Raw genomic sequence first — 25,179 nt, forward strand, 5'->3', positions numbered from 1 at the left:
ACAAGCTTGGACAAATATCTCCCTAGATTTCATTGAAGGTCTGCCTTCTTCAAATAGGAAGACTGCAATACTGTTGGTGGTCGACAGGTTTACTAATTATGGGCATTTTCTACCTCTAGCCCATCCCTACACTACTAAGGAAATCACCAAGGATTTAACAGATGGAGTGTTTAAATTGCATGGCCCACCAAGGTCCATAATGAGTGACAGAGACCCCTCCTTCACCAGCAATTTCTAGAAGGAGTTGTTTTGAATCCAAGGGACCTAGCTCAACATGAGATCCACCGATCATCCATAGTCAGATGGACAAACGGAAGTCTTGAACCACACCTTGGAAACTTACCTAAGGGGTTTTGCTAGCACACAACCACATACATGGGCCAAGTGGCTTTCCTTAGCTAAATGGTGGTATAACACCACCTACCATTCAGCCTCCAAATTCACCCCTTTCCAAACACTATATGGGTACCCCCCCCAACATTGATATTATACATCAAGGGACTACTCAGGTCCTGTCAGAATAAGGGTCATTCAAGGAGCGTGAAGAAATACTGAGAAAATTGAAGGAGAAGTTGGCAACAATTCAAAATAGAATGAAAAGAATGACTAATAGAAGAAGGACCGAAAGAAACTTGCAAGTAGGAAACATGGTATTCTTGCAACTTCAACCATATAGGTAGATCACCATTGCTATGAGAAAGTCCCAAAAATTGTCAGCTTGTTATTATGGTCCATTCAAGGTTCTAGAGAGAATTTGACAGGTGGCTTATCGCTTGGAACTACCTGTGGAATGTAAAGTTCACCCGGTATTCCATGTGTCTTGGCTTAAGGCTAAGGTTAGGGAACATGTTCAGAGTAAGCCTGTTCTTCCACCCTATTGATAGATGGCACAATCTTATTTCTATTTTTGGTTGGCGCCTTGTCAAGTGAGGCCACCAGGCAATAACGAAAGTCGTAGTCACCTGGGAAGGCACAACAATGGAAGATTCCACTTGGGAGGACTGGAATGAGTACTAGAAGAATTTTCTAGGTTGCAACATTGAGGACAAGGCGGATGGTAAGGGAGGGTGGATGATATGATTAGCTAAGGAAGAACACATGGCAAGTCCTAGGAAAGGTGGTCATGTGATGGCAAGCAAAGGTAGCTATGATTCCAGGCCATTATAGGGGAGAAATGCTAATTTGTTATATCTTTACACATTGCCTAATGTAACGGTCTTCTCTTATAAATAATGTAGTTGTTGCCATGAAGGGCATCGAACCATTTTTCCCAAATTTTTGTTGTTTTGTTATTTTCCTCTAGATAGGTGGTTTCCACTATAGCTCGGGGTAAGAAGAAGAACTCTTCCCTCCTCAAGGAAGAGATCGATATCATAGAGAGTCCTCTCATGGGTGATGGGATTCTCTACAAGCAAAAATTTTGCACATGCTATAAGCTTGGGAATCTAGCCACACATTGTGCACATCTCCCCATGAATTAAAAATACATGTGGGAGATATTCCCAACATGTGGTTGGATATTATGTGAACAGGAAATTTGCTTGGAGGAGATCAAACTCCTTTCATGGTTGAGTCTGGACCTACTACCCACAAACACTACACCGGGGACATCTTAATTGTTATTTAGGGGGGAGATGTTTCCAATGCACAACTCTAGTGTTAGGTTGGGTACATATTGGTAGTATCTTTGTAGAGATCGGATTCAGTCGTCACAATATGGTGCTCACACTATATTCACAACCACTTGCAGTTGTGCATTGGGAATATCTCCAAAGGAATAAAAACATCCAATATGGAGATATTTCCAATACATAATTGCAAGTCACTATGAGTTTCGTCTGAGCACTGTTTTGTGAGGACTGAGAATCTCAGTTCATCTTCTTAGCAAAAAAAAATCAGAGTTTATCTTTGCGGGTAAATCCGAGCTCTCATGGAGGCCATGTTGAGCACATCGGGTTGACATCAATTGTACATGTATACCCACTTTATATTGGCTTCAATACCATCTAAACCAATCCAATAATTAAATGTCACCTTTACTTAGTTGTACATATGCATTCTTTTTGCATGTGGACTAATGGGAGTCCTGTCCCAATTAGCCCACTTTAGAGAGAGAGGGAGAGAGAAAGAGAGAGATATGGTGCCCATGAATGTAGAATGTGTGTAGAAGTTTTCATGGTCTAATACTTAAGTCTCTCAAGTCTTAGGAGAGGGTCAAATGGGTTCATGAGACCTTTTTCTCTGACTACTCACACCAAGCACACAATGCAAAACAAATCAAACATCTCTCTCTCTCTCTCTCTCTCTCTCTCTCTCTCTCTCTCTCTTGTAGAAGAAAGAAAGAATAAAAGAATAAAAAATAAAGAAAAACTTTTTCTATAGTTAAATAGTTGAGCAAACTTCTTTTTGTAGATGTGACCGGATCTACTCCTCACAGAGCGCACCTCACACCGACCTTACAGGCACATTCCACTATGTATCGGGAACATCTCCCATACTTATGAGTTATTATTCATGGGAGATGTTCCCAATGCATGGTACGATGTGCCTATGAGGTCGGTGTAAGTAGTGAGGTGTGAGGAGCATATCTGGTCTCTGTGTAGATGCCCCTCCCAAAAAAAATGTTCCAAATAGTAAGGTCTTTTTGTAGATGTGCCAAGACGATTTTAGCCATTCGATTTGTATCATTTTATCAGTGAGGAATCAAGGCAATAAAGTATAATGTTTGATAAATCCTTATCAATATATAGGAGTCTGGTGTGTGTGTGTGTGTGTGTGTGCGCGCGTGTGTATCAATTAAATAACCCCTATGGTTTAGGAAATTATCGTAAACTACCCTTAAGTTTTTTGACAATTGTCTAAAACCTCCCATGCCGTTGACTTTCCGTTACACTCTGTCACATGTGACATCACATGACTGATATATTTTTCAAAAATTCTTAAAATACTCTTTATCATCTTTTGTAGTGATTTTTGGGTTCCAACAAACCCTAACATGTTCGGACAATTGTGAGAGAACTTGATAGAAGCAGTCCCATTAGCCCTCAAAAGAACAAATCTCTCTCTTAACTATGTTCTTTATATCTCTTTCCTCATTCCAGAAATCCATAACCAAACTTGACACCAAGCTTCTTCGCCGGCACCAGACAATCGATTCCAGCTATTACACCATCTAACAATAAGAAGAAGCAAAACCAAATATTAACTCTAAGGGCAGAATTACCAAACCTTGGTTTGCCATCGTATGCTTAACAACAAATCGAGTTAGGTTTCTACAAAGACAAGCATAGCCAGAACGACCTATTGTAAACACCGGAGTTGGAAAAACCAACCCTTAAGCACTCTGTTGAACATGTTACCACCACTTAGCTCAATCACTGTAACTGGGGTGGCTCTTGAAACAAAAATTGCAATAAAGGCCCAAATAACGAGATGGTTTTTATAATTATCTCCACTAAATTGGAAGGTAGCTTAAGTAGAAAACTAGTGAGATTGTTAAAAGGTGGTTTTGGGGGAGGCTTTCGGTTAGGGAATTGTGGAAAATGTCCAAAGAATTGAGAGATGTAAGTTGGTCAAAAAATATACGGGCCCGTTTGGTGCATCTTTTCGTGTGGTCTTTTAGCTATTTATAAGTCGAGCAGACCGATTTTTGGTCTATTTCTGTTTGGCTCATGGAAGATCTAGCTACCAAAAGCTAGAGGGCCGAAAAGACACAAAAAGCCCATTTTGGGCTGATTTTGGGAAGATCTAAATGAAGATTTTCGCATCTTTCATGTTTTATTCTCACACGGAAAGATGTGTGTCTGCAAAATGTGGTTTGGGCTGCTTAGATCTTCATGCAAAAGCTCAATGCATCTTTTGATTGTCAGAGCTATCAAAAGATCTTCCCAAAAGGACACGCCAAACATGCCCTATGTCTCTTCTTTGTAGGTTGTAGCTTGTAAGTTCTTCATTAATTTAAACAAAAAAAAAAAGATTTGAGAGGGAAAGTGTGCTTTTCAATCTTTTTCTTTTCAAGGTCTAAAGATTATATGTCAATGTCTGGTTGAGAATTGAATTTGGGGTAGCTTGGACTACTTTGGATAAGTTGGAAACGACATCTATTTGGCACTCATCTAACCGTTGGAGTCGATTGTCAGGTGTTGGAGAAGAAGCTTGGAGTCGAAAGTTGGTTTTGGACTTCTAGAACAAGACAAGAGAAGTAGAGGGACCTGTTCTTATGCCATGGTTGTTGGGGTTTGTAACAGGTAAGCTCTCTTATTTTGAAACGTTATGGTTGTTTTATTTTGAAAATTTGAGAAGTAATGGAGGGTATATTTGATATTTTGCTTCTTTCCGTCAATATTTAATGAGGATAACAATTGCTAAAAAATTTAAGAATAATTTAAGACAATATGTAAGTAGTGAGGATAGAGTTAGTCAAATTCCTAAACCTTAGAGGTACTTTAAGAAATTTGCCCTTAAATTTTAACTATACCACAAAAGCCAAAATCTATACTGCCGGAAAAACTGAATTAATAGACCAATATGAGACAGGAATTGAAACTATAAGTTTGAATTCCAACAATGGAAAAATTTAAGGTTAGGATTTGTGGTTTTAGACCCTAAAAGCACAAGGTTAATTGGGGCTTAAAAGTGTTTTGACTTTATTGTTATGATTTCCGACAGCCGAAAGTTGAAAAAGTAAAAGTTCATCTAAATGAAGCCAAAGTTTCCCTTTTGGAATTAGTTAAGAAGTTATAGCGTTTTTGTTTAATTTGTCTTAAACAATTAAACCAAAAGCGTGATAAGTAAAATTGGCTTGTCTCTTAAGCAAACCACTTGGAGGACTAGGCTGTGTTTGGTTTGAAGGAAAAGGTAGCCTTTCCCTTTCTTTACTTTTACCTTCAAAAAAAAAAAACAACCTTAGGAATGCAACGTTAGGGGTGAAGTTTTATTATTTTCAAGAAACTTTTTAACAAAAAGAAACGAAGAATGAAGGCCAACCCAAATCGGGTCGGGTTAGGGTTGACCTTAACCCGACGTAATTTGCCCAAATTGCAAAATGTGTATAAAGTTGGCATGAACTGATATCAATGTTGTTAGGTTCGAACTAGACTAAAAATCGGAATGCTTTACAGGCCAAGCCGTCAAGGTTTTTTCAATTAACCGAGCGATTGGCCCGCTCAGTTCATAAAATCCGTCATTTAACCATGACCCGAAATGGTCACCGTTCTCTATTTTCACGGTTCGATTGTCCTACCTGACCCGAGTCTTACAACACTTGTTGAAACTCGCCATATTACAGGAATTGTTTTTGGAAGTGAATGGCCCCACATAGTGTATGTATGTATGATGCACGTGGGGTCCATTCACATAAAATCGGAGGGATGCCAACCGACCACCCAGACTACTCATCAGCAATGGTCGTGTAGGAAAAAGAAAAGCATAGAAAAACTATCCAACAATTAATGTCCATAGCTTTATATTTGCCACATCATCCTTGATCAGGGACGGATTCAAGATTTTTTCTTGGGGCCAAAAGTTGAACATGAATCAGATTAAAATATTAAATATAAATTGGCATAAATAAGTATGGCAATGGGGTGGTGGGTTCACCATTTTGGGAAGGGTTTTGTAAATTTTAGATTCTACCCACTTCCCTAAACCTCCCAACTCATACATGTTCTAAAATTTATAACAGATTAGCCAACCCTTCCTCATATGTAAAATATAAAATCCTCTCTTGGCCCTATCTTCCTTGCTTTCAAGGGTGTAGTGGGTTGAGTTTAGAATCCGTATCTAATTTCTTATTATTGTCTATCAAATATAAGTAATAAATAAGTAAAATAACATAACAAACAACAAAATTTCCAATTATTTAAAAAAACATATAAGCTATCAATTATCCTTCACATAAAATTTAAAATATTATTAAATTTAATATCTAACATATATATTTCATATGATTTCCAACAATATGCAGGTTTGGGAGGGCCAGGTTTAGCATAATACTATATCGTACTCATATGGGTTGTAGAATCCCAAAATCCATACTTTATGCAAAAAACCTATCCCATCAGGTAGGGTAGACATTGTCATCCCTAGGTATAAATGGAGATTGTGGGGATTTTAAGGCATCGGGTTCATGGCTACAGGCTACCCTCTACCATTCCTCCTGCTTCTCATAGAGCATTCATCACACCAACTTCATAGCATATCATAGATAGGGGTGCTTGGGTGCTCATTGTTTGGTTAACTGAACTGGGGTGCTATTTTTTGAAATCGAACTAGTACTATCGATTTTTGCAATTCCCCGAACTTAAACCAAATCAGTACCACTGGTTAATTGATTGATCGATTTCAATTTTTGATCGGTTTGATTCTTCAACTTTTTGTTTTTTTATAACATATATTATACATAATATATAAAAATAATATTATAAATAATAAATTATATATAATATATTATAAATATGTATATTATATTATGGATACTATAAATATATAATATATTTATTATATATAACAGTCGACTTTTTTCAAAAATATCAAATGATGGCTCAATTAACCATATTTTTTTATTCTGTTTTTTCATTTAGGTTTGATTTTTTAGTTTTTTGGTTTTTTTATGAGCACCCTTAATCGCAATCGTGCATTTGGAATATCTGCCCATGAATAACAACATACAAGTAGAGGAGATGTTTCTAGGTGCAACTTGGGCAGGCCCAACACGAAATTTTACATGGAATGAACTTAGATTTTCGGTCCTCAGGTTGGGAACAGGCCTAAGAAATTGGGGTTTTTTATTTTTTGGCCAGGCCTATCCCTTAGATAGTTCAAACCCGGCTCGAGCCCGACCAACCATAGACATATGTATATATTTACACACACACACACACACACACACACACATATATATATATATATATATATATGTGTGTGTGTGTGTGTGTGTGTGTGTGTGTGTGTGTGTGTATTTTGCATACATATATTTTACCTATTTAAATACGTATTTTGCATACATATACAATATACATATTTGCATAAATATATATTTATGTATAATTTTAGAATGGGTTCATTGACCAATCCGAGCCTGGTCTGAGCCAAACCCGAATGCATCAAATTACAATGTGGGCCAGGCTTAGGTTGCAAAAAATCTGGCTTGACCTAGGCTTAGACCTTAAGCCCAAAATTTGGGGTTGGGCCTTGGTTGACCATAAACCCAGCCTTATCTACTTGACTTCATCCCTATGCAAGGGTGAAAGTGTTGTGAACTTGGTGTGAGGTGCATTAGTGAGTAAATCTATTCTCTCACAAAACATTTTAGCCATGCATTAAAAATCTCTCTCGTACATGTATTTTTTCATTGATGGGGAGATATTTCCCATGCACGGTTGTGATGTATGTGAGAAGCGGGGAGTGTTCTTTGGCTTCGCCCTTTAGTTGGACCAGCCATGTATGAGATGTGCAGTGTAAGATCACATTGGTAGAGGGTTGGAACGTGTTTTGTTGGCAGGTGATCTAGACTCTTCCCGGTATATACATTTTTCTTTATAATTTCTCTCTCTGTTCAGCGATAGCAGCAACAACAACCAACAAGTTGAGCTTTAGACTTTGGGCTCGGGCTCAGGCCCAAGTTGTAGGCCTGATGGTCGGGCCGGGTTTGGATTTGAGCCTTAAAAAAATCTGTTAATGAAAAGTGAAAGCCCGGCCCGGCCGGGCCATGAACAGATTTACTTACACTTTTACATTCTTTCAAGGCCGAACAGAAAACAAATCTGAACAACCGTCCGGGAAAAAAAAAACTAAAAAGGTTAAAAAACATTTTCTGGTCCGAAGCCACTATTCATAGCGGTTATGAGCCCATGTGCGGTCTCCACAGCTAAAGAAAAGGTTGTTTTCTCTTCTTAGTGGGGATTAATGATACGGTGGGTCCCACCTGTACAACAGGGCCCCACACTCTTTTATTATGGTGCCCCCATATCCATAAGCTCACCACTCCCCCAGACCCCACAACCCCCCATTTCCATGCTCTTCCACTACTTTATCCCAATAAAAAAAATATTAAAAAAGGGAAAAAAAACGAGGTCTGCTTTGAAATTTCCTCAAATTAAAGGGCTTATTGCGAAACTCACTCAAACCAGCACGAGCAGCAAGAAACAACATAATAAAGCAGGCCACCTCACTCTATCTCCCCTCCCTCTCTTCTGCTTCACCCTTCTCTCTCTCTCTCGATTTGCTGGTTGTACTTAAATATTGTTTTATAAGAAAAACTAATTCTTCTTCTTTTTGGGTTCTTCTCCTTTTCTCAAGATCTGCTACTTGGTCTTATTATCGTTCACGAGATCCACTTCTCTCTCTTCTCTTTTTTCTCACTCTTCCTCCTCACACAGTTTCACTGGATCTGCGCCTTTTTGTCTCTCCCGAGTCTATGCTTCAGACCATGGATCTGCATTGTCCTCTCCGAGCTAGGGTTTTATGACCACATGCTTTTTGTTGCCTTCGCCGGTGTTGGCGTCATGCAACCGTTCAGTTCAGGAGCGGAGCGGGATGGAGAAATCGGCCAATGCCATGGACTTCTCGGGAACCCCTTGGATGCTCGTCGTGGTTTCTCGTTTGTGGCGTTTCAGCTCTTGGAGTTCTTCTGAGAATGTTTTTTGTGAATTTGATTTTGGCAAGTGAAGATGCTTACTTTGATGGTGCTTCTTCTTCCGCTGTTGAATTTGGTTTTCCCCTGTTGCGGTACGGTTGTTTCCGTTCTTTGTATTTGCTAATTTTGGTGGTTATCTGTTGCTGTTGAGACTTGAATGTAGTCTGTCGTTGCTAGTTGCGTCTATGGGTGCGCCACAGTAGAGCAATTGGTACTTAGGAAAGTAGTTCTGTGTAGTTCTTGTAAAGTAGTTACTACCATTTACCATGTGTTCTTTCTTTCCATGAAGAAGTTTTTTCTGGTGAGGGGGAGCACATTTAGAAAGATGGAGCATGGAGCTAGACAGCTAGTCAGTGCTTTTACTCAAAACGCAATGTAAGGTGAATTGTGTCCCGACTCCCGAACAACGATTTCTGTGGTTAAAGTAATGACAGTAACCAGTCCAAATTCCCTAGTACGCTTTAGTTGACCTTCTGAACATCAGCATTATTTTTAATTGAAGCTTTTCTACTAGGCGTAGCTCAATGGAGGACGTGCAATGGATAGGGAATTGAATCCAGTTAACAAGAAGAAAAGAAAATGAGTGTTTATTGTTTATTTGTGGAAGTAAAGGAAATGTATTGCGTCCATAGTTTAACAACGGACATGACACTAAACAGGACGGAGTGGTGAAAGAGAATTCATGTAGCCGACCACGTATAGTTGGGACTTGGGACAAGGCTTGGATGATGATGATGATGAAAGGAACGTATTCAGGATGCATTATTCTGTGCTTTTCTGTTTGTGTTTCTCCTAATTCCATTGTTCCAATGAAAACAAGTTGATATGCCTTCTATCTGGATTAATGACTAGAGTTTAATATTACTTATAAAAAAATTAGCAGAGCTTAAAATTGGGTTGGCTTTTTCATTTTTCATAGTCTGTTTTGACAAGTGCATTTTAATGATTTGTATGAATGCATAGATTTATTTATTTAGTCTCTCTATCCAAATTAAACGCTAAATGGTGTTGATTGACCTGTAAAAGGAAACGGGTCTCAGGAATATGGTTCAAATGCTGGTTAGTTGTCACTCTTTTTTTTTCGCTGTAATTGATTAATAAGTACTATAGTTAATGCTGTAAATAGAATAAAAACTACAGAAACCACAAATTCTGGGTCTTTCCCTTTATACAGTAGCTAATAAAAATGGAAAATGAAGAAAAAAAGTGAAACATGAGGGAAGGGGGATAAGTGAAACAGATAGATAAACAGTTCTACTATGAAAAATATTTTATTCATTAGATGAACAATGGCCGCTCTTAGACTTGAACCCACATTCTCATGTCTGGAAACATGGAGCAAGAGCCAGTGATTGTAGCAAAAGCCAATGGACAGTGCAGGGTGATGGAACAATCAAAGAAGGAAAAATGGATTAGTAAGTTCATAATAGAGGTAGGGTTGCAATCTGTTGACTGGAGGAGAGTTGCAGATTACTAGATCTTGAATCTGAAGCTGAAGAGTGAGTTTATTGTAACTCCCTTTGATAAATGTAAAGCTCTAGTTGATTTTGGGGAGAACAGAGTAGACTTCTTAGCAGTTAATTTTCAGACTGATCTAGGAACTAATACAATCTTCAGATGGAATCCTCTTTCTAATGCCAAAAACTTCTCTATTGAAGATGGGGTTCTAGTATGGATAATCGGATTGCCTTTCCATCTTTGGAAGCAAGAAGTAGCAGATGTCATTGTACTGATGTGTGGAGGGAGACTGGATGGTGCTTACTGGGGAGACCTCCATTCTGCGGCTATTCTCCTGAACGGAGTGAGGCCTGAAGATATACCAAGAAAGGTGGAAATAAGAGTGGAGGGTGTTTTCGTTTCAGTCTGGCTGGCTTCCTCCATTGAAGCAGGCTTTTGGAAGGAAGCTAGAATGGAGGGAGGTGAGGAGTTTGAGGAAGAAGCTGTACGTGGAAGAAGCAGATCGGAGGGTTCAAAAAAGACTGGAAGTTATACGAAAATGGGCCAACAGCTTCTGGGGAGCCAAAAAGACTTGGGGCATATGGAAAGTCAGAGGCTTAAAACACGAGAAACCTCTCTGACGCATAGCAAAACCTTTGCGTAGGTGGTCGGGAACACTGCCAAGGCAAACTTTAATGTTGAAGAGGAGAGTAAAGAGGTGACAAGTGTTAAAAAGCAAGTTGAAGTAAGAAACAGGGTGGTTGAACCGGGAGCAGAGGTGGGTCGAGTTGGTGGGCTAAGTAGTATTGTGGGGTCAGTTAAGAGCACTGAACCCATGGACCCTATTATTTCTCTTGGGCCAAGGGAGAGAGGAAATCTTAATCCTCTTGGGGCCCAGTTTTAAGCCCGTAGCTATTAAGGATAAGGTTAAGTCATGTGCTCACTTAAAATAGCACATGACTGGAGTTGGGGGGTCCAGTCACATGCCCACTTAAAACAACACATGACTGGAGTTGGGGGGGGGGATCTGTTGGTAGACAATTCTAATCGTCAATCTTCTTCCTCCTCTAGTTCCTTAGCTCGAGTTCAGAAGCAGGGCAGAGTGTGCATTCTAGTAGCTCTTTTCAGTGGATCCCAACTAAGAGTTTGATTCGGTTGTCGCCTGAGAGGCGGAATCCTAGATGCATCAACCGCATTGTTTTAGAAAAGCTAGATTCTGCAGTTTGGCTTGGAGATGAAAGCAGCAGCAATGATGACTATGAGTCAGATGGAGCCTCGAGTTTGGGTAGCCTCGATTTGCAAGCTAAACAAAATCTGATTGAAACAGGGAGCTTGAATATGGAGGCGTTGTACTTAGAAGAAGAAGGGGCTATTGCAGATTTTCCCAAGGAAGAACAAAGGGTAGGAGGTGCTGTGTTTGCTGGACAGGTTCCACTATCCCATAACGATGGAGCCAACAAAAAGTCTCAGGGCGTACAGAACTTAAATGTAAGAGAACAGTTCTCTCTTGTGAGCATGGATAAGGGTGAACTAGGAAGGGGAGTATTGGGGTTGGGTTTTCAAGAGGGTAGGCTAGACAGTGGTGCTTGCTCCACCATGTCTACTCCACAGAAGTCTCCCTGTAAGGAAATGACGCCAGCTTCAGTCGGATTTGGCAAACAGTCTAGTCCTAGCATTCCTTGTGCTATCCATTTCCAACCAGGTATGGATGTCAATTTGTTTTTGGTTACTAACCAATGTAGTATGCCTGAAATAGAGGACCAGCATCCCACCCAGAAGGTACAACAAGGGTACAATTGGAGGTGGAAGAGTTGGGGAAGGGTGCCTTGAAGGGAAGAGTGGGGAGGTAGATAAAATTTGGGGACTGATTTGTACAGAGTTTGAGAATCTCAAACAAAAGGAAGGATATGTGGACGGGCTCAGTGAAATGGTGGTGGACAGGGGAAAGGAAGGGGTTGATTATGATAAAGGAGGACTTCAGACTTCAGTTTTGCAAGCTATTGGTGAGGGAGGTCAGGCCGAAGAGAGGGCTGAAAGGAAAGGACAGGTGAAAACTTATAATAAAAAGAGTGAGTCAAAAAGGAATAAGGAAAAGAAGAAACGTTCTGAAGTGGAAAGATTAATTGGTGACATTGAAGGGAATATAGAGTTTAGTGGTAGAGGTGATAGGAGAAAGGGTATGAAGTAAGGAGTGGTGGTTTATGACTGAGGGTGTTTGCATGATTTGTGACTATGAGAATAGTTAGTTGGAATGTTAGGGGATTATGGAGTGCAAGGAAAATGAGGGTGATAAAGGATTTACTTAGAAAGGAAAGACTTGACATTGTTATGTTACATGAAACAAAGTTGTTGGAGTTGGACAGAAGATGGGTGAGGAGTGTGTGGAGGTCAAGAAGAGTAAGGTGGACCTCAGCCTCGGGAGGGATTGTCACATTATGGAAGGAGGATGTAGAGGGTGATAAAGGATTTACTTAGAAAGGAAAGACTTGACATTGTTATGTTACAAGAAACAAAGTTGTTGGAGTTGGACAGAAGATGGGTGAGGAGTGTGTGGAGGTCAAGAAGAGTAAGGTGGACCTCAGCCTCGGGAGGGATTGTCACATTATGGAAGGAGGATGTAGTATAAGCAGTGGAGGAGTTAATAGGGAGGTTCTCGGTTTCCATCAAATTCAAGAATGTAGAGGATGACTTCACTTGGCTGTTAACCAATATCTATGGTCCCAATAACTATAGAGAAAGGAATGACATGTGGGAGGAGTTGTATGCAATTCGGTGTCTATGGGAAGGTCCATGGTGTTTGGGATGGGACTTCAATGTAATACGTCTTTGAAGAAACTAATAACTCCCAACAAACTGTAGAGAACATTGATGTGGGCCCCACAGCTGTGGTACCACTCTGTCCGTAGGGTAGAATGTATCTAGTCACAGCTATGGTTTTTTTGTTGTTTTGTTATTTCTAGTTTCAGTTTTATATTGGTTGTTATCTAGTCACAGTTATGATGTAAACACCAAGGGCAGATATGTCCTTTCATGTAACTAGCATAACCTATATATATTAACTTAAAGTGGCGACGACAGAATGATTGACATTCTGTTCTTCTCCTCAAACTCTGTGTTCTATTGCTCTTCCATCACTCTTTCTTCTACATCTTCTTCACTTTCTCTTCTCATTGAACCTAAAATCTCTTAGTGATCAAGACTGAATAGCAGTCTTGAAAACCTACATGGTATCAGAGCCAAGTTAGGGTTTTTCATGTGAGTCTAATACCAGTCGACCACATGAGAATCTCCTAGGACTGAAAGCTGAAAAGGAGGAGTTCGCAGACTGATTCTTGGAGATCGCCAGAGGTACTAGCAACTGTTAGAAACTTGCTAGGGTTGCAGAGTGTTGGTGGTCAGGAAGGATCAGAGAAGACTAGGGTTCAGGTAACCCTAGAAGGCAGCGAACTATTTTTTCCTTGTAAGTTGTTATTTTTTAATAGAAGTTCTTTCAGAGAAGATAGGTTGGACCTATCTGGAGGGGAAGGCCGAATCATTCTAGCTCTTTCTCTCTTCGATTTCCTAGGGTTTTACATCAAACCTTGGACCGAACTGTGTTTCTTTCTACTCTAGGGTTTGAAAGTGATCTGCGGCAAGCTCTAGTGGTTGACTGAACTCTATGATCTACCTAGAGCTACTCTTAAGTTGATTGGTAGATCCGATCAGATTCTAGGGTTTCTTATTAACCCTACTGAAAGCTCATCTATATAGTTTGGACTGTGCGACTGAATTGCTTCCTTTCAGGACTGATTAAAACCCTAACTTTCCCTAGCATATCAGTTTTGTTTTAAAGCTATTCTCAGAGTTCTAAGGGGGTTAGAGATCTACAGACAGCTACTGCTGTGTTGGCTAGTTGGTTTCAGATCAGAATTACTTCGGTTTTGTGCACATACACTGAGAATACAGATCAGGCCTATACTGTTTTGATTGTGATTGGTGATTCAAGTACTGTTGTGAGACTTGACAGAAATGGAGTCTAAAATTAAGGCAGAAGGTAGTCTTGGGAACATCAGTTATGGTGGTATTTCTGAGATGGGTGGTCAGATTACGACCGTAAAGTTTGATGGATCAAACTATTTGGAATGGGCCCAATCAGCCATGATGGCTATTGGTGGAAGAGGTAAATTAGGGTACCTCCTGGGAGATATGAAAGAACCTTCCAAGGGAGACCCGACATATACCAAGTGGATGCAAGAAAACTACTTGGTTATGACATGGCTGTGTAATTCTATGCTGCCTCATATTAGCCGGAATTATTTGTGGGCAAAAACAGCTAAGGAGATATGGGATGTTATGAAAGAAACTTACTCCCAACCCCTTAATGTTGCCAGAGCATATGAATTGAAATGTGAAGTGAACACCCTTAAACAAGGAGAGAAACCGGTATCGGTCTACTTCTCTACCTTGAAGTCCCTGTGGCATGAGATTAATCACTTAGAGACTCTTGAGTGGAAGAGTCCCAAAGATGCTCAGACCCATAGAAAGCACATCGAGACAAACAGAGTGTTTGAGTTCCTAGCGGGACTGAACTCAGAATATGATATTGTGAGGCAGCAGATTTTGACTAGAGACAATGCGACTCTCTCTCAGGCTTACTCATTTGTACATAGTGAAGAAACCAGAAGGAAGGTTATGATGCAACCCATATCAGCCTTTGTAGCGGCTACACCCAAATCAGGGGGTGATTCAGAGAAGGACAGGAGGAAGGAAGACAAGAAGGATGTAGTATGTGAACATTGTAAGAAACCCAAACATACAAAAGAGACATGTTGGAAACTGCATCCCCACTTGGTTCCTGCGAAGTTAAGAAACAAGAAGGGCACTGCTCATGTAGCCATGAACATTGATTCAGCATCCTCATCTGGCACAAAAGGAACATCTTTGGAGACCTTAGCTGCAGTTCGGGCTGCCCTAATACAGCTAGAAAAGGAGGTTGGAAATTCAGCTCAGCCACCGCAGCCTCCATCAACCCCTGTCACATCTGCCTTCACCCATTTAGGTACTCGAGCTTCAGCCTATCATGCCTCAGCTCCAGGTACTACTGAACCTTGTTGGGTACTCAGGTGCATCTGATCACATGACTAGCTTGTCTTCACTGTTTACTACTTACCATTTGTCTTCTGGTAGGGATAAGGTATCTATTGCTGATGGCTCCTTGGTTCCTATTTCTGGGAAGGGTGACATCAAGCTTTCAGATACTATCTCCCTATCATATGTTTTGCATGTTCCTAAGCTTGATACTAACCTTCTTTCAGTCAGTAGTATTACCAAGCATATGAACTGCTCAGTAACCTTCTTCCCTGACCGATGTGTTTTTCAGGACTTGGAGACGTAGAAGGTGATTGGGACTGGCCGTGAGACGAATGGGATCTATCTGCTCGGGGAGCGGTTTCGTCAGGGAGAGTCAGTAGAGAAGTTGTCTTTTGTTTCTAAGAGTGTGAGTCTGGTTATGCCAAAGCATAACCGATTAGGTCATTTGTCTTTTCGATCTTTACAGAGTTTGTTTCCTACTTTATTTGAGTCTATTGAGTTGTCTCAGCTACAGTGTGAAAGTTGTGAGTTTGCTAAGCATTGTAGAAAGCCTTATTTATTGAGTAATAAAAGGAGTGATAATTTTTTTGATATTGTGCATACTGACGTTTGGGGGCCTTATCATATCCCTTCCATGGGTGGGTACAGATATTTTTTGTTATTTGTTGATGACCATACCCGCTTTTCTTGGGTTTATCTCATGCGTTCACGAGATGAGGTACATTCTCTAACCCAAAATTTTCACCAAATGATCCTAACCCAGTTTGATGCCAAGATCAAAGTTCTCCGATCTGATAACGCAAAGGAATACTTTGCTAAATCATTGACATCTTATCTTCTTCATCATGGGGTTATCCACCAGAGCTCTTGCCCTCATACACCTCAGCAGAATGGAGTTGCCGAGAGGGAGAATAGGCATATTTTGGAAGTGGCTAGAAGCCTCATGTTTACTTCTAATGTCCCTATTCGCTTCTGGGGGGACGCTATCCTCACGGCGGTATACCTTATTAATCGGGTCCCTTCCAGGGTCCTTGATATGCGATCTCCTTTTTCGCTTCTACACCCACGTGAGGACTTGTTTTCTATTCCCCTTAAGACATTTGGTTGCACTTGCTTTGTTCAGCTTCTCGGACCCCATCCCTCCAAGTTCGAACCCAAAGCCTCCAAATGCATCTTCCTTGGTTATGCACAAACTCAAAAGGGTTATTGCTGTTATGATCCTGTCTCCGGGCGGGAGTTTGTCTCCATGGATGTCACTTTCTTTGAGGGGACACCCTATTATCCTCGGGTTGCCCCTCAGGGGGAGAGTAGTGAGAGTGGGGGTTTGAGTTCTTGTCTTCAGGGGGAGAGTAGTGAGAGTGGGGCAGTTCCTTTACCTATTCCATTGGGTGATGAGAACTGCAATGGTGAGGGTGGTCAGAGGGATTAGGAAATGAGGGAAAGCTACAATGGTGAGGGTGGTCAGAGGGATCAGGAGTTGAGGGTTTATCACAGGCGGTGCAGGCAGGTTGATCCTGATCATCAGCAGTCCAGATCAGCTCCAATCTCATCTGCAGCTCTAGGTCCAGATACTTCAGTCCCAGAGCCCACAAAGACTTTCCCTACAGATGATCTTGACCTTCCAATTGCAGTCCGTAAAGGGAAATGACATTGTACCACATCCACAGCCCACTGTATTTCTCATTTTTTATTCTATGATCGCCTATCTTCTACCTACATGTCCTACCTTAGCTCCATTTCCAATGTCCCTATTCCAAGAACAGTGCAAGAAGCCCTATCCGTCCCTAAATGGAAAGATGCAATGCAAGTTGAGATGGATGCTTTGTTGAAGAACAACACCTGGGAGGTAGTTGATTTGCCAAAAGGAAAGAAACCAGTTGGGTGCAGATGGGTATTTACGGTGAAGCATAATGCAGATGGATCTATTGAGAGGTATGAAGCTCGGCTAGTTGCAAGAGGGTTTACACAGACTTATGGCATAGATTATTTGGAGACATTTGCACCGGTAGCCAAGATGACTACTATTCGAGTTCTCTTGTCCCTTGCAGCAAGTCACACTTGGCCTTTATACCAAATGGACGTGAAAAGTGCCTTTCTGAATGGAGATCTGCAGGAAGAAGTTTACATGCGTTTGCCTCCTGGATTCTATGGTGCAGAAGTAGGTAAGAAGGTCTGCCGGCTCAACAAGGCTTTGTATGGTTTGAAACAGTCACCTAGGGCTTGGTTCGATAGATTCAGACTAGCACTTGTGAAGTTTGGATAAGTACAGGCCCAGTCAGATCATAACCTATTCATCAAGAGGGTGGAGTCCTCTTTGACACTGTTGGCAGTATATGTTGATGATATTATGGTCACAGGGAATGATAGCCATGAGATTGAGTCTCTTAAACAGCTTCTTCACCAAGAATTTGAGGTGAAGGACCTTGGTGTACTCCGGTATTTTTTGGGTATTGAGGTTGCTAGATCCAAACAGGGGATCTTTATATCTCAGAGGAAATATGTCCTAGACCTGTTGGCAGAAACTGGAAAGTTAGGTGTCAAGCCTGCAGATACACCAATTGAACAGAATCACAGGATTAGTGCCGAGAGTGGGGAGCTTCTTATAGACAAAGTTATGTTCCAGCAACTGGTAGGAAAGCTCCTATATCTCTGCCTCACTCGGCCAGATATTACTTATGCTGTTAGTGTTGTCAGCCAGTACATGCATTTTCCTAGAGTCACACATCTTCTTGCGGCAGAAAGAATCTTAACCTACTTGAAGAGATGCCCAGGTAGGGGTATACTTTTCAAGAACAACAATTACATGAAGGTGGAGGTTTATACTGATGCAGATTGGGCTGGGAGTGTTGATGACAGAAGGTCTACCTCGGGATATTGTGCCCTTGTGGGAGGAAACCTTGTCTCCTGGAGAAGTAAGAAACAAAGTGTGGTCTCCCGGTCAAGTGCTGAAGCAGAATACAGGTCCATGGCCAATGGAGTGGCTGAAATCCTATGGCTAAGATCTCTACTTGAGGAGTTGGGTATTGAGTATGAGAAACCTCTGATGCTGTACTGTGATAATCAAGCCGCCATTAATATAGCACATAATCCAGTACAGCATGACAGAACCAAACACATTGAAGTTGACCGCCATTTTGTGCGAGAGAGGGTATCATCTCAAGAAGTATGCCTCCCTTACATCACATCCAGTATGCAACTAGCCGACATTCTTACTAAAGCCGTATCAAGAAAGAAGCTAGAGGCGGATCTATCCAAGTTGGGAATGATGAACATATACTCCCAACTTGAGGGGGAGTGTAGAGAACATTGATGTGGGGCCCACAGCTGTGGTACCACTCTGTCCGTAGGGTAGAATGTATCTAGTCACAGCTGTGGTTTTTTTGTTGTTTTGTTATTTCTAGTTTCAGTTTTATATTGGTTGTTATCTAGTCATAGTTATGATGTAAACACCAAGGGCAGATATGTCCTTTCATGTAACTAGCATAACCTATATATATTAACTTAAAGTGGCGGCGGCAGAATGATTGACATTCTGTTCTTCTCCTCAAAATCTGTGTTCTATTGCTCTTCCATCACTCTTTCTTCTACATCTTCACTTTCTCTTCTCATTGAACCTAAAATCTCTTAGTGATCAAGACTGAATAGCAGTCTTGAAAACCTACACAAACCATCACAACTAGCATGAGAAAGTTTAATAGCTTTATTGCTGATTGTGAGTTAAAGGAGATTCTGTTGTTACAAGCTAGATTTACTTGGTCTAACCTACAAGAAACTCCCTTGTGCTCGAAGTTGGACAGGTTTATTTTTATTGTTGATTGGGAAAACTATTGGGGAAACTTGGTGTCTAGAGCTTTGCCAAGAGTAACCTCAGATCACTGTCCTATAAGAATAGGTGGGGAAGATTTTACAGCTGGACCTAGGTCGTTTAGGTTTGAGAACATGTTGCTAACCCACTCGGACTTTGTGAACAAAGTTAAATTATGGTGGAATGAGGAATCGAGGGGGATAAAATGGAAAGGGGTAAGATTTCATAAGAAACTACAGAGGCTGAGATCCAAAATAAAAGAATGGAATAGGGAGCACTTTGGAAGAATTGAGGAGCAAAAAGTGAATCTAATCTCTAGGATAAAAAAGCTGGATGAAAGAGAAGCTCAAGCTAGATTGGAGGAGGGCGACAGAGACATGAGGAAACAATTGAAGAAGGATTTAGAGGAGGTCTTATTGAGAGAAGAAATAAGTTGGAGGCAGAAATTCAGGAACAGGTGGATCAAGGAGGGTGATGGAAATATAAAGTTTTTTCATGGTGCGGCAGATGGGAGGAGGAGGAAGAACTTTGTGTCTAAGCTAGAGGTGGGGGGGTTTTCACTAATTAGGAAGATATTGCTAGGAAGTTTGTGGATCACTTTAAATCGATTTATAGAAGACCCTTGGTTGAGAGGTTGGAATTGGAAGGGATAGATTGGCCAAGTTTGGATGAAGATCAAGCTAGGTGGCTGGAAAGAATCTTTGAGGAAGAAGAGATTAGGAAGGCGGTGTTCTTAATGGATAGATCCAAAGCTCTAGGCCCAAATGGTTTTAAAATGGCTTTTTACCAAGATTGTTGGGATGTGATAAAAAATGATCTTTGTGAGGTTTTTAATGAGTTTGCAGATAAGCATATAGTCAGCCGAGGCATTAATGCTATGGCTCTAATTCTAAAGAAATTTGATGCCATCCATCCTAAAGACTTCAGGCCAATTAGTTTGGTGACTAGTATCTATAAAATCTTGGCAAAGGTGCTGTCTTTGAGGATTAAAGAAATGCTTCCCTCCATTATTAGTCAGGGGCATTCATCCAAGGACGACAGATAATTGATCAGATCCTAGTTTCCAACGAATGTGTGGAGGAGATGAAGAGGTCTAAGCAAAGAGGCTTTATATGTAAATTCGATCTTGAGAAAGCCTATGACTTGGTGGACTGGTAGTTCCTAGTAGAGGTTTTGAGGAAGTGTGGGTTCGGGGAAAGATGGTGTGGTTGGATGTCTGGTTGTGCCAGTTCTTGTGAAGGGAGAGAGGAGGAAGATGAAGATTTCAGCAGTAGAGAAGAAAAGAGAAGGAGAAAAGAGTAGGAAGTCAACCAGGATTCTTAGATTAACCCTAGTCGCCAACCCTTCATTATATTTATACTTAAAGGATGAGATATTACAAGGATGCCCTTAGTAGGGCGACTACTAATGTAGCTGAACAGTCACAACTTAAAAACATAAACTAATGGGCCTAAAGCCCAACAACTTCCTAACTAAATAACTTAAAATAAGAATAAAAACAACTAGGCCCAACTCAACACTCCCCCTCAAGTTGGGAGTAAATGTCACACATTCCCAACTTGCATAGATCATGCTCTAGCTTGTTCTTTGCAACACTTTTTGTGAGAACATCATCGAGTTGCAGATCAGAAGAAATGTATGGAAGACAAACTTCTCCAGAAGTCACTCTTTCCCTGATAAAATGTCTATCCACTTCAATGTGCTTAGTTTGGTCATGCTGGGTTGGGTTATGGGCAATGTTAATTGCTGCATGGTTATCACAGTACAACATCATAGGTTCTTCTGCTTGTACACTAATTTCTTCTAATAGGGAACGGATCCAGAGAAGTTCTGAAACTCCATGTGCCATGGCCCTGTATTTAGTTTCAACACTTTATCTTGCCACCACTGCTTGTTTCTTACTCTTCTAGGAGACAAGGTTACCCCCAACAAGGGTGCACACTCCTGAAGTTGATCTCTTGTCATCAAGGCATCCTGCCCAATCTGCATCTATATAAGCCTCTAGTTTCAACTATCCATGATCAGTAAACAATATGCCTCTGCTTGGGTGTCCCTTCAGATAAGCAAGAATGCTGTCAACTACCTCCTAATGCTGGACTCGTGGAGCATGCATGTATTGACTTACCACACTTACTGCATAGGAAATGTCTGGTCTTGTCATACACAAGTATAGCAGCCGACCCACAAGTCTCTGATATCTCCCAATGTCCTTTACTGGCTCACCTTCTGATGCATTGATTCTATGGTTCTGATCAATAGGGGTACTGATTGCCTTCGTTCGAAGCTTCCCTGTCTCTTGAAGAAGATCCAAGACATACTTCCTTTGAGAGATAAAAATTCCATGTTTTGATCTTGCAACTTTAATGCCTAAGAAGTATCTTAGTTCTCCAAGATCCTTAATTTCAAATTCTTTATGTAGATTCTTTTTCAGACAATCAATCTCACTTAGGTCATTCCCTGTGACAACAATATCATCCACATAAACAATTAGGACTGACACCAAAGACCCCCTTCGCTTCACAAACAAGGTATGATCGGATTGAGTATGAGTGTAGCCAAAAGCAATTAAGGCCTTTTTGAATCTATCAAACCATGCTCTAGGAGATTGTTTCAAGCCATAAAGTGGTTTCTTAAGCCTACATACCTTTCCCTTTTTAGCATCACTGTAAAAACCAGTAGGAAGATTCATATACATTTCCTCTTGCAGATCCCCATTTAGGAAATCATTCTTCACATCAAGTTGAAACAAGAGCCAAGAGTATGAGGCAACAAGAGAAAGAAGTATCTGAACAGAGGTCATCTTTGCAACTGGTGCAAAGGTCTCTAAGTAATCAATGCCATAGGTCTGTGTGTACCCTTTTGCAACAAGTCTTGCCTTGTACCTTTCTATACTTCCATCTACCCTATATTTTACTGTGTAAACCCATCTGCATCCAATTGTTTCCTTGCCTTTTGGTAGATCCACAATGTCCCATGTCTGATTCTTAATCAAAGCTGCCATATCTTCCTGTATAGCTGTCTTCCACTCAGGTTTGGAGAGAGCCTCACTAACACCATTGGGTATAGACACTGAGTCAAGAGAGGAAAGAAAAACACGGTAGGAAGGAGAAAGTCCACCGTAGGATAAGTATTGTGAATTACAATGAGCAGTACACTTTCTCTTTCCTTTTCTGAGAGCAATAGGAAGATCAAGGTTATCTGTAACAGGGTTAGTAGAATCAATGGGAACTGCAATAGTAGCTGGACCAAGAGGAATACTTGAATCTGGAGTCTCCAAGGAACCGGCAAGAAATGATTGGGTTTTGTTGTAGTGGAATCAACCTCCTTGTGAAGTCTCTGTCGTAAGTAATGCTGAGAAGTAGGACGCAAAGGTGGTGGTAAGGCATGTGACACAAGAGGGTCAAGCATAGGAGTAGACACAGGGACTGGAATTGGGAGAGGAATAGATTGCTGACTTACTTCCCCAAAACACTCCCCCTGGGAAGGATTCTTTGAGAAGAAGTATGTGGATTAAAAAAAGGTGACATCCATGGTAACATACCAGCTCCCAGAGACTAGATCATAGCAGCAATACCCTTTCTAATTTTCTACATAACCAAGGAAGACACACTTCTTTGCCTTGAGATCAAGCTTCGAGCGGTGAGGACCAAGGATGTGTGCAAAGCAGACACACCCAAACACCCTGAGAAGAATATGAAACATCTCCCCCTTGGAAAAAAGGAGACTGAGTGGGGTGCTGAATCCAAGTATACGAGAGGGCACCTTGTAATCAGATATAATGCTGTGAGAACTACATCACCCCAAAACCGAACTAGAACTGTAGATGTGATCATCATGCTTCTCGCAATCTTTAACAATGTGTCTGTTATTCCTTTCTACAACACCATTTTGCTGTGGACTATAGGGACAATTGCTCTGATGGACAACACCATATTCTAACAGATATGAGGCAAGGTATTTTTCAAAATATTCTCTGGCATTGTTTGATCTGAACACCTTTATTCTTGTTCGAAACTGTGTTAGCACCATCTGATGAAATTGCCTCACCAAGGATGGTACTTCATCACGGGATCTCATCAGGTAAATCCAAGAGTATCGTGAGAAATCATCCATAAATAAGAGAAAATATCGATAGCCTCCCATAGAAGGAACATGGTAAGGTCCCCACACATCAGAATGAATAACATCAAAAGAAGAAGAACACCTTTTATTATTAGGTTTAAATGAATGTCCACAATGCTTTCCAAGTTGACAATCTTCACACTCCAGACTTGACAAACTAACAGACTCAAAGAGTTTTGGAAACAAAAGACTCAAAGAAGAAAAAGGTAAATGGCCCAAACGATTATGCCAAAGCATAATTTGATCCACAGACCCTGACTCACTATCCCTACTGACATGATGACTTTGATGAGGAGGAAACACATCCAAAAGGTAAATCCCATTCACTTCACGACCACTCCCAATCGTCCTCTTTGAATCCAGATCCTGCAAAATACAATGACTAGGTGAAAAAATTACTGAGCAGTTCAGGTTCTTAATCAAACTACTAACAGATAACAAATTAGTGCTCAATCTGGGAACATGAAGGATAGAGGGTAGAGAAATAGAATCACTAATCTTGACAGATCCCTTCCCAGTAATGGGAACATGGGATCCATCAGTTGTGGAGACCCTATCTCTGCCAGAACAAAACTGGTAAGAAGAAAAAATAGTAGAGCTATGGGTCATGTGCTCTGAGACTCCAGAATCTATAATCCAAGGAGGTCCCTCCTTACCTAAAGTAGAAACATAATTTGCAGTGACATTGAACTACCTGTGTGAACAAAGGAAGTAGAGTGGACTCCACCAGTACCACTTGTACCTTGCTGTCCGCTTGCTATTGAACTGGAACTGGCTGTATCCCGCTGGTTCAGAAGTTGCCCATACCTCTCAAGTTCGACCCTTACTGCAGCACCTGCAACAGACTTCAGAGCAGCTGTTGTAGAAAGGGCCAGAATTTCACCAATAACTGCCATGTGTGCATTTCCCTTCTTATTTTTCAGTCTATTCGGCACAAGATGTGGGTGAAGCTTCCAACAAGTATCTCTTGTGTGTTTAGGCTTCTTACAGTAGTCACAGATCAAATCTCTTTTATCTTCCTTCTTGATTTCACTGCCACCCCGATCTCCAATTTGTGTAGGTTTCACAGTACTCACCATGGCAGACTGATCAGAAACAAGATTTTTCATCATAACATCTCTCTTGCTCTCCTCCCCTGACACAAAGGCATATGCTTGGGAGAGGGTAACACTGTCCCCGGAAAGAAGATGCTGTCTTGCAATATCATACTCAGGATTAAGGCCAACAAGAAATTCAAACACCCTATACTTCTCTAGATGCTTCTGATAGGTAACTGCATCCTTAGTAGTTTTCCAAGCAAATGTCTCTAAATGGTCAATCTCCTGCCATAGGGTTTTAAGGGCTGAAAAATAGGCTGCAACAGGTCTATCTACATGCCTTGTAGAAATAATTTGATTTCTCAACTAATAAGCCCTAGAAACATTCTCCCTCTGTGAATAAGTTTCTACAACCCCATCCCCTATTTCCTTAGTTGTATTTGCCTATAAAAAAATTTTACTTATATGGGGCAACATGGAATTACACAACCAAGTCATCACCATATAATTCTCCTGTACCCACCGAGAGTTGCTAGTTTCGGGTTTCACTTCTTCACCAGTGATATACCCTAATTTCCCATGAGCACCAATGACCATCTTTGTAGATTGTGACCATTCTAAGTAATTTGCACCATCCAACCTAACTGTAGTAATGGTCCCAGTCCCGAAAAGGTCTCCAACACCTCCCACTGGTCCCATGTCACTCCCGGGCTTATTTTCAACTTTGTGATCCTCCATGCTTCTCAAAAAGTGTAAAGAAAATATCTGAAATATGCAAGAATATCAAACGAAACATTTCTGGAACCAACAACACCTTTCTGGTGTCCTAGACTGTCTTCCCACAAAGGATTCATTTTCTGTGGGATGGGAGAAGAGAGAGAAGAGGCAACCGCTCTCTCTAGAAGCCTCCAAATCAAGTAGGACTTGAATCGCCCCTTACAGAAAACTCCAAGGAACCCTAAAAAATTAGGGTGCCACTTCCTAGGTCAAAATTGAAGAGTCCAACAGAAACATGACCCTTCCCCTTTTTCTAGTTTTTCCTGATTTTGATGAGAAACCCTATATCAGCTACA

At 40.9% G+C, this 25,179-nt stretch overlaps 1 protein-coding gene across 4 annotated transcripts in view; it reads left to right on the forward strand.

Annotated features, from left to right (window-relative positions):
• Window positions 1-8,109: 8,109 nt before the first annotated feature.
• The window catches only part of LOC148865142 (receptor-like serine/threonine-protein kinase ALE2), a 48,889-nt gene continuing 31,819 nt past the window's right edge, over window positions 8,110-25,179 (forward strand). For 2 of the 4 annotated variants that reach the window (XM_088980360.1, XM_088980363.1), the window contains exon 1: window positions 8,184-8,727. In XM_088980360.1, the coding sequence (XP_088836486.1) occupies window positions 8,670-8,727 (58 nt within the window). In that variant the 5' untranslated portion in view covers window positions 8,184-8,669. Of the gene's footprint in view, window positions 8,728-25,179 lie in introns of all 4 variants that reach the window. The other 2 variants (XM_088980361.1, XM_088980362.1) reach the window with 2 other exon arrangements.

Source organism: Nelumbo lutea, chromosome 3 (genome assembly GCF_056320005.1).
Source record: "Nelumbo lutea isolate HS-2025 chromosome 3, American lotus-T2T, whole genome shotgun sequence".
Taxonomy (NCBI): Eukaryota; Viridiplantae; Streptophyta; class Magnoliopsida; order Proteales; family Nelumbonaceae; genus Nelumbo; species Nelumbo lutea.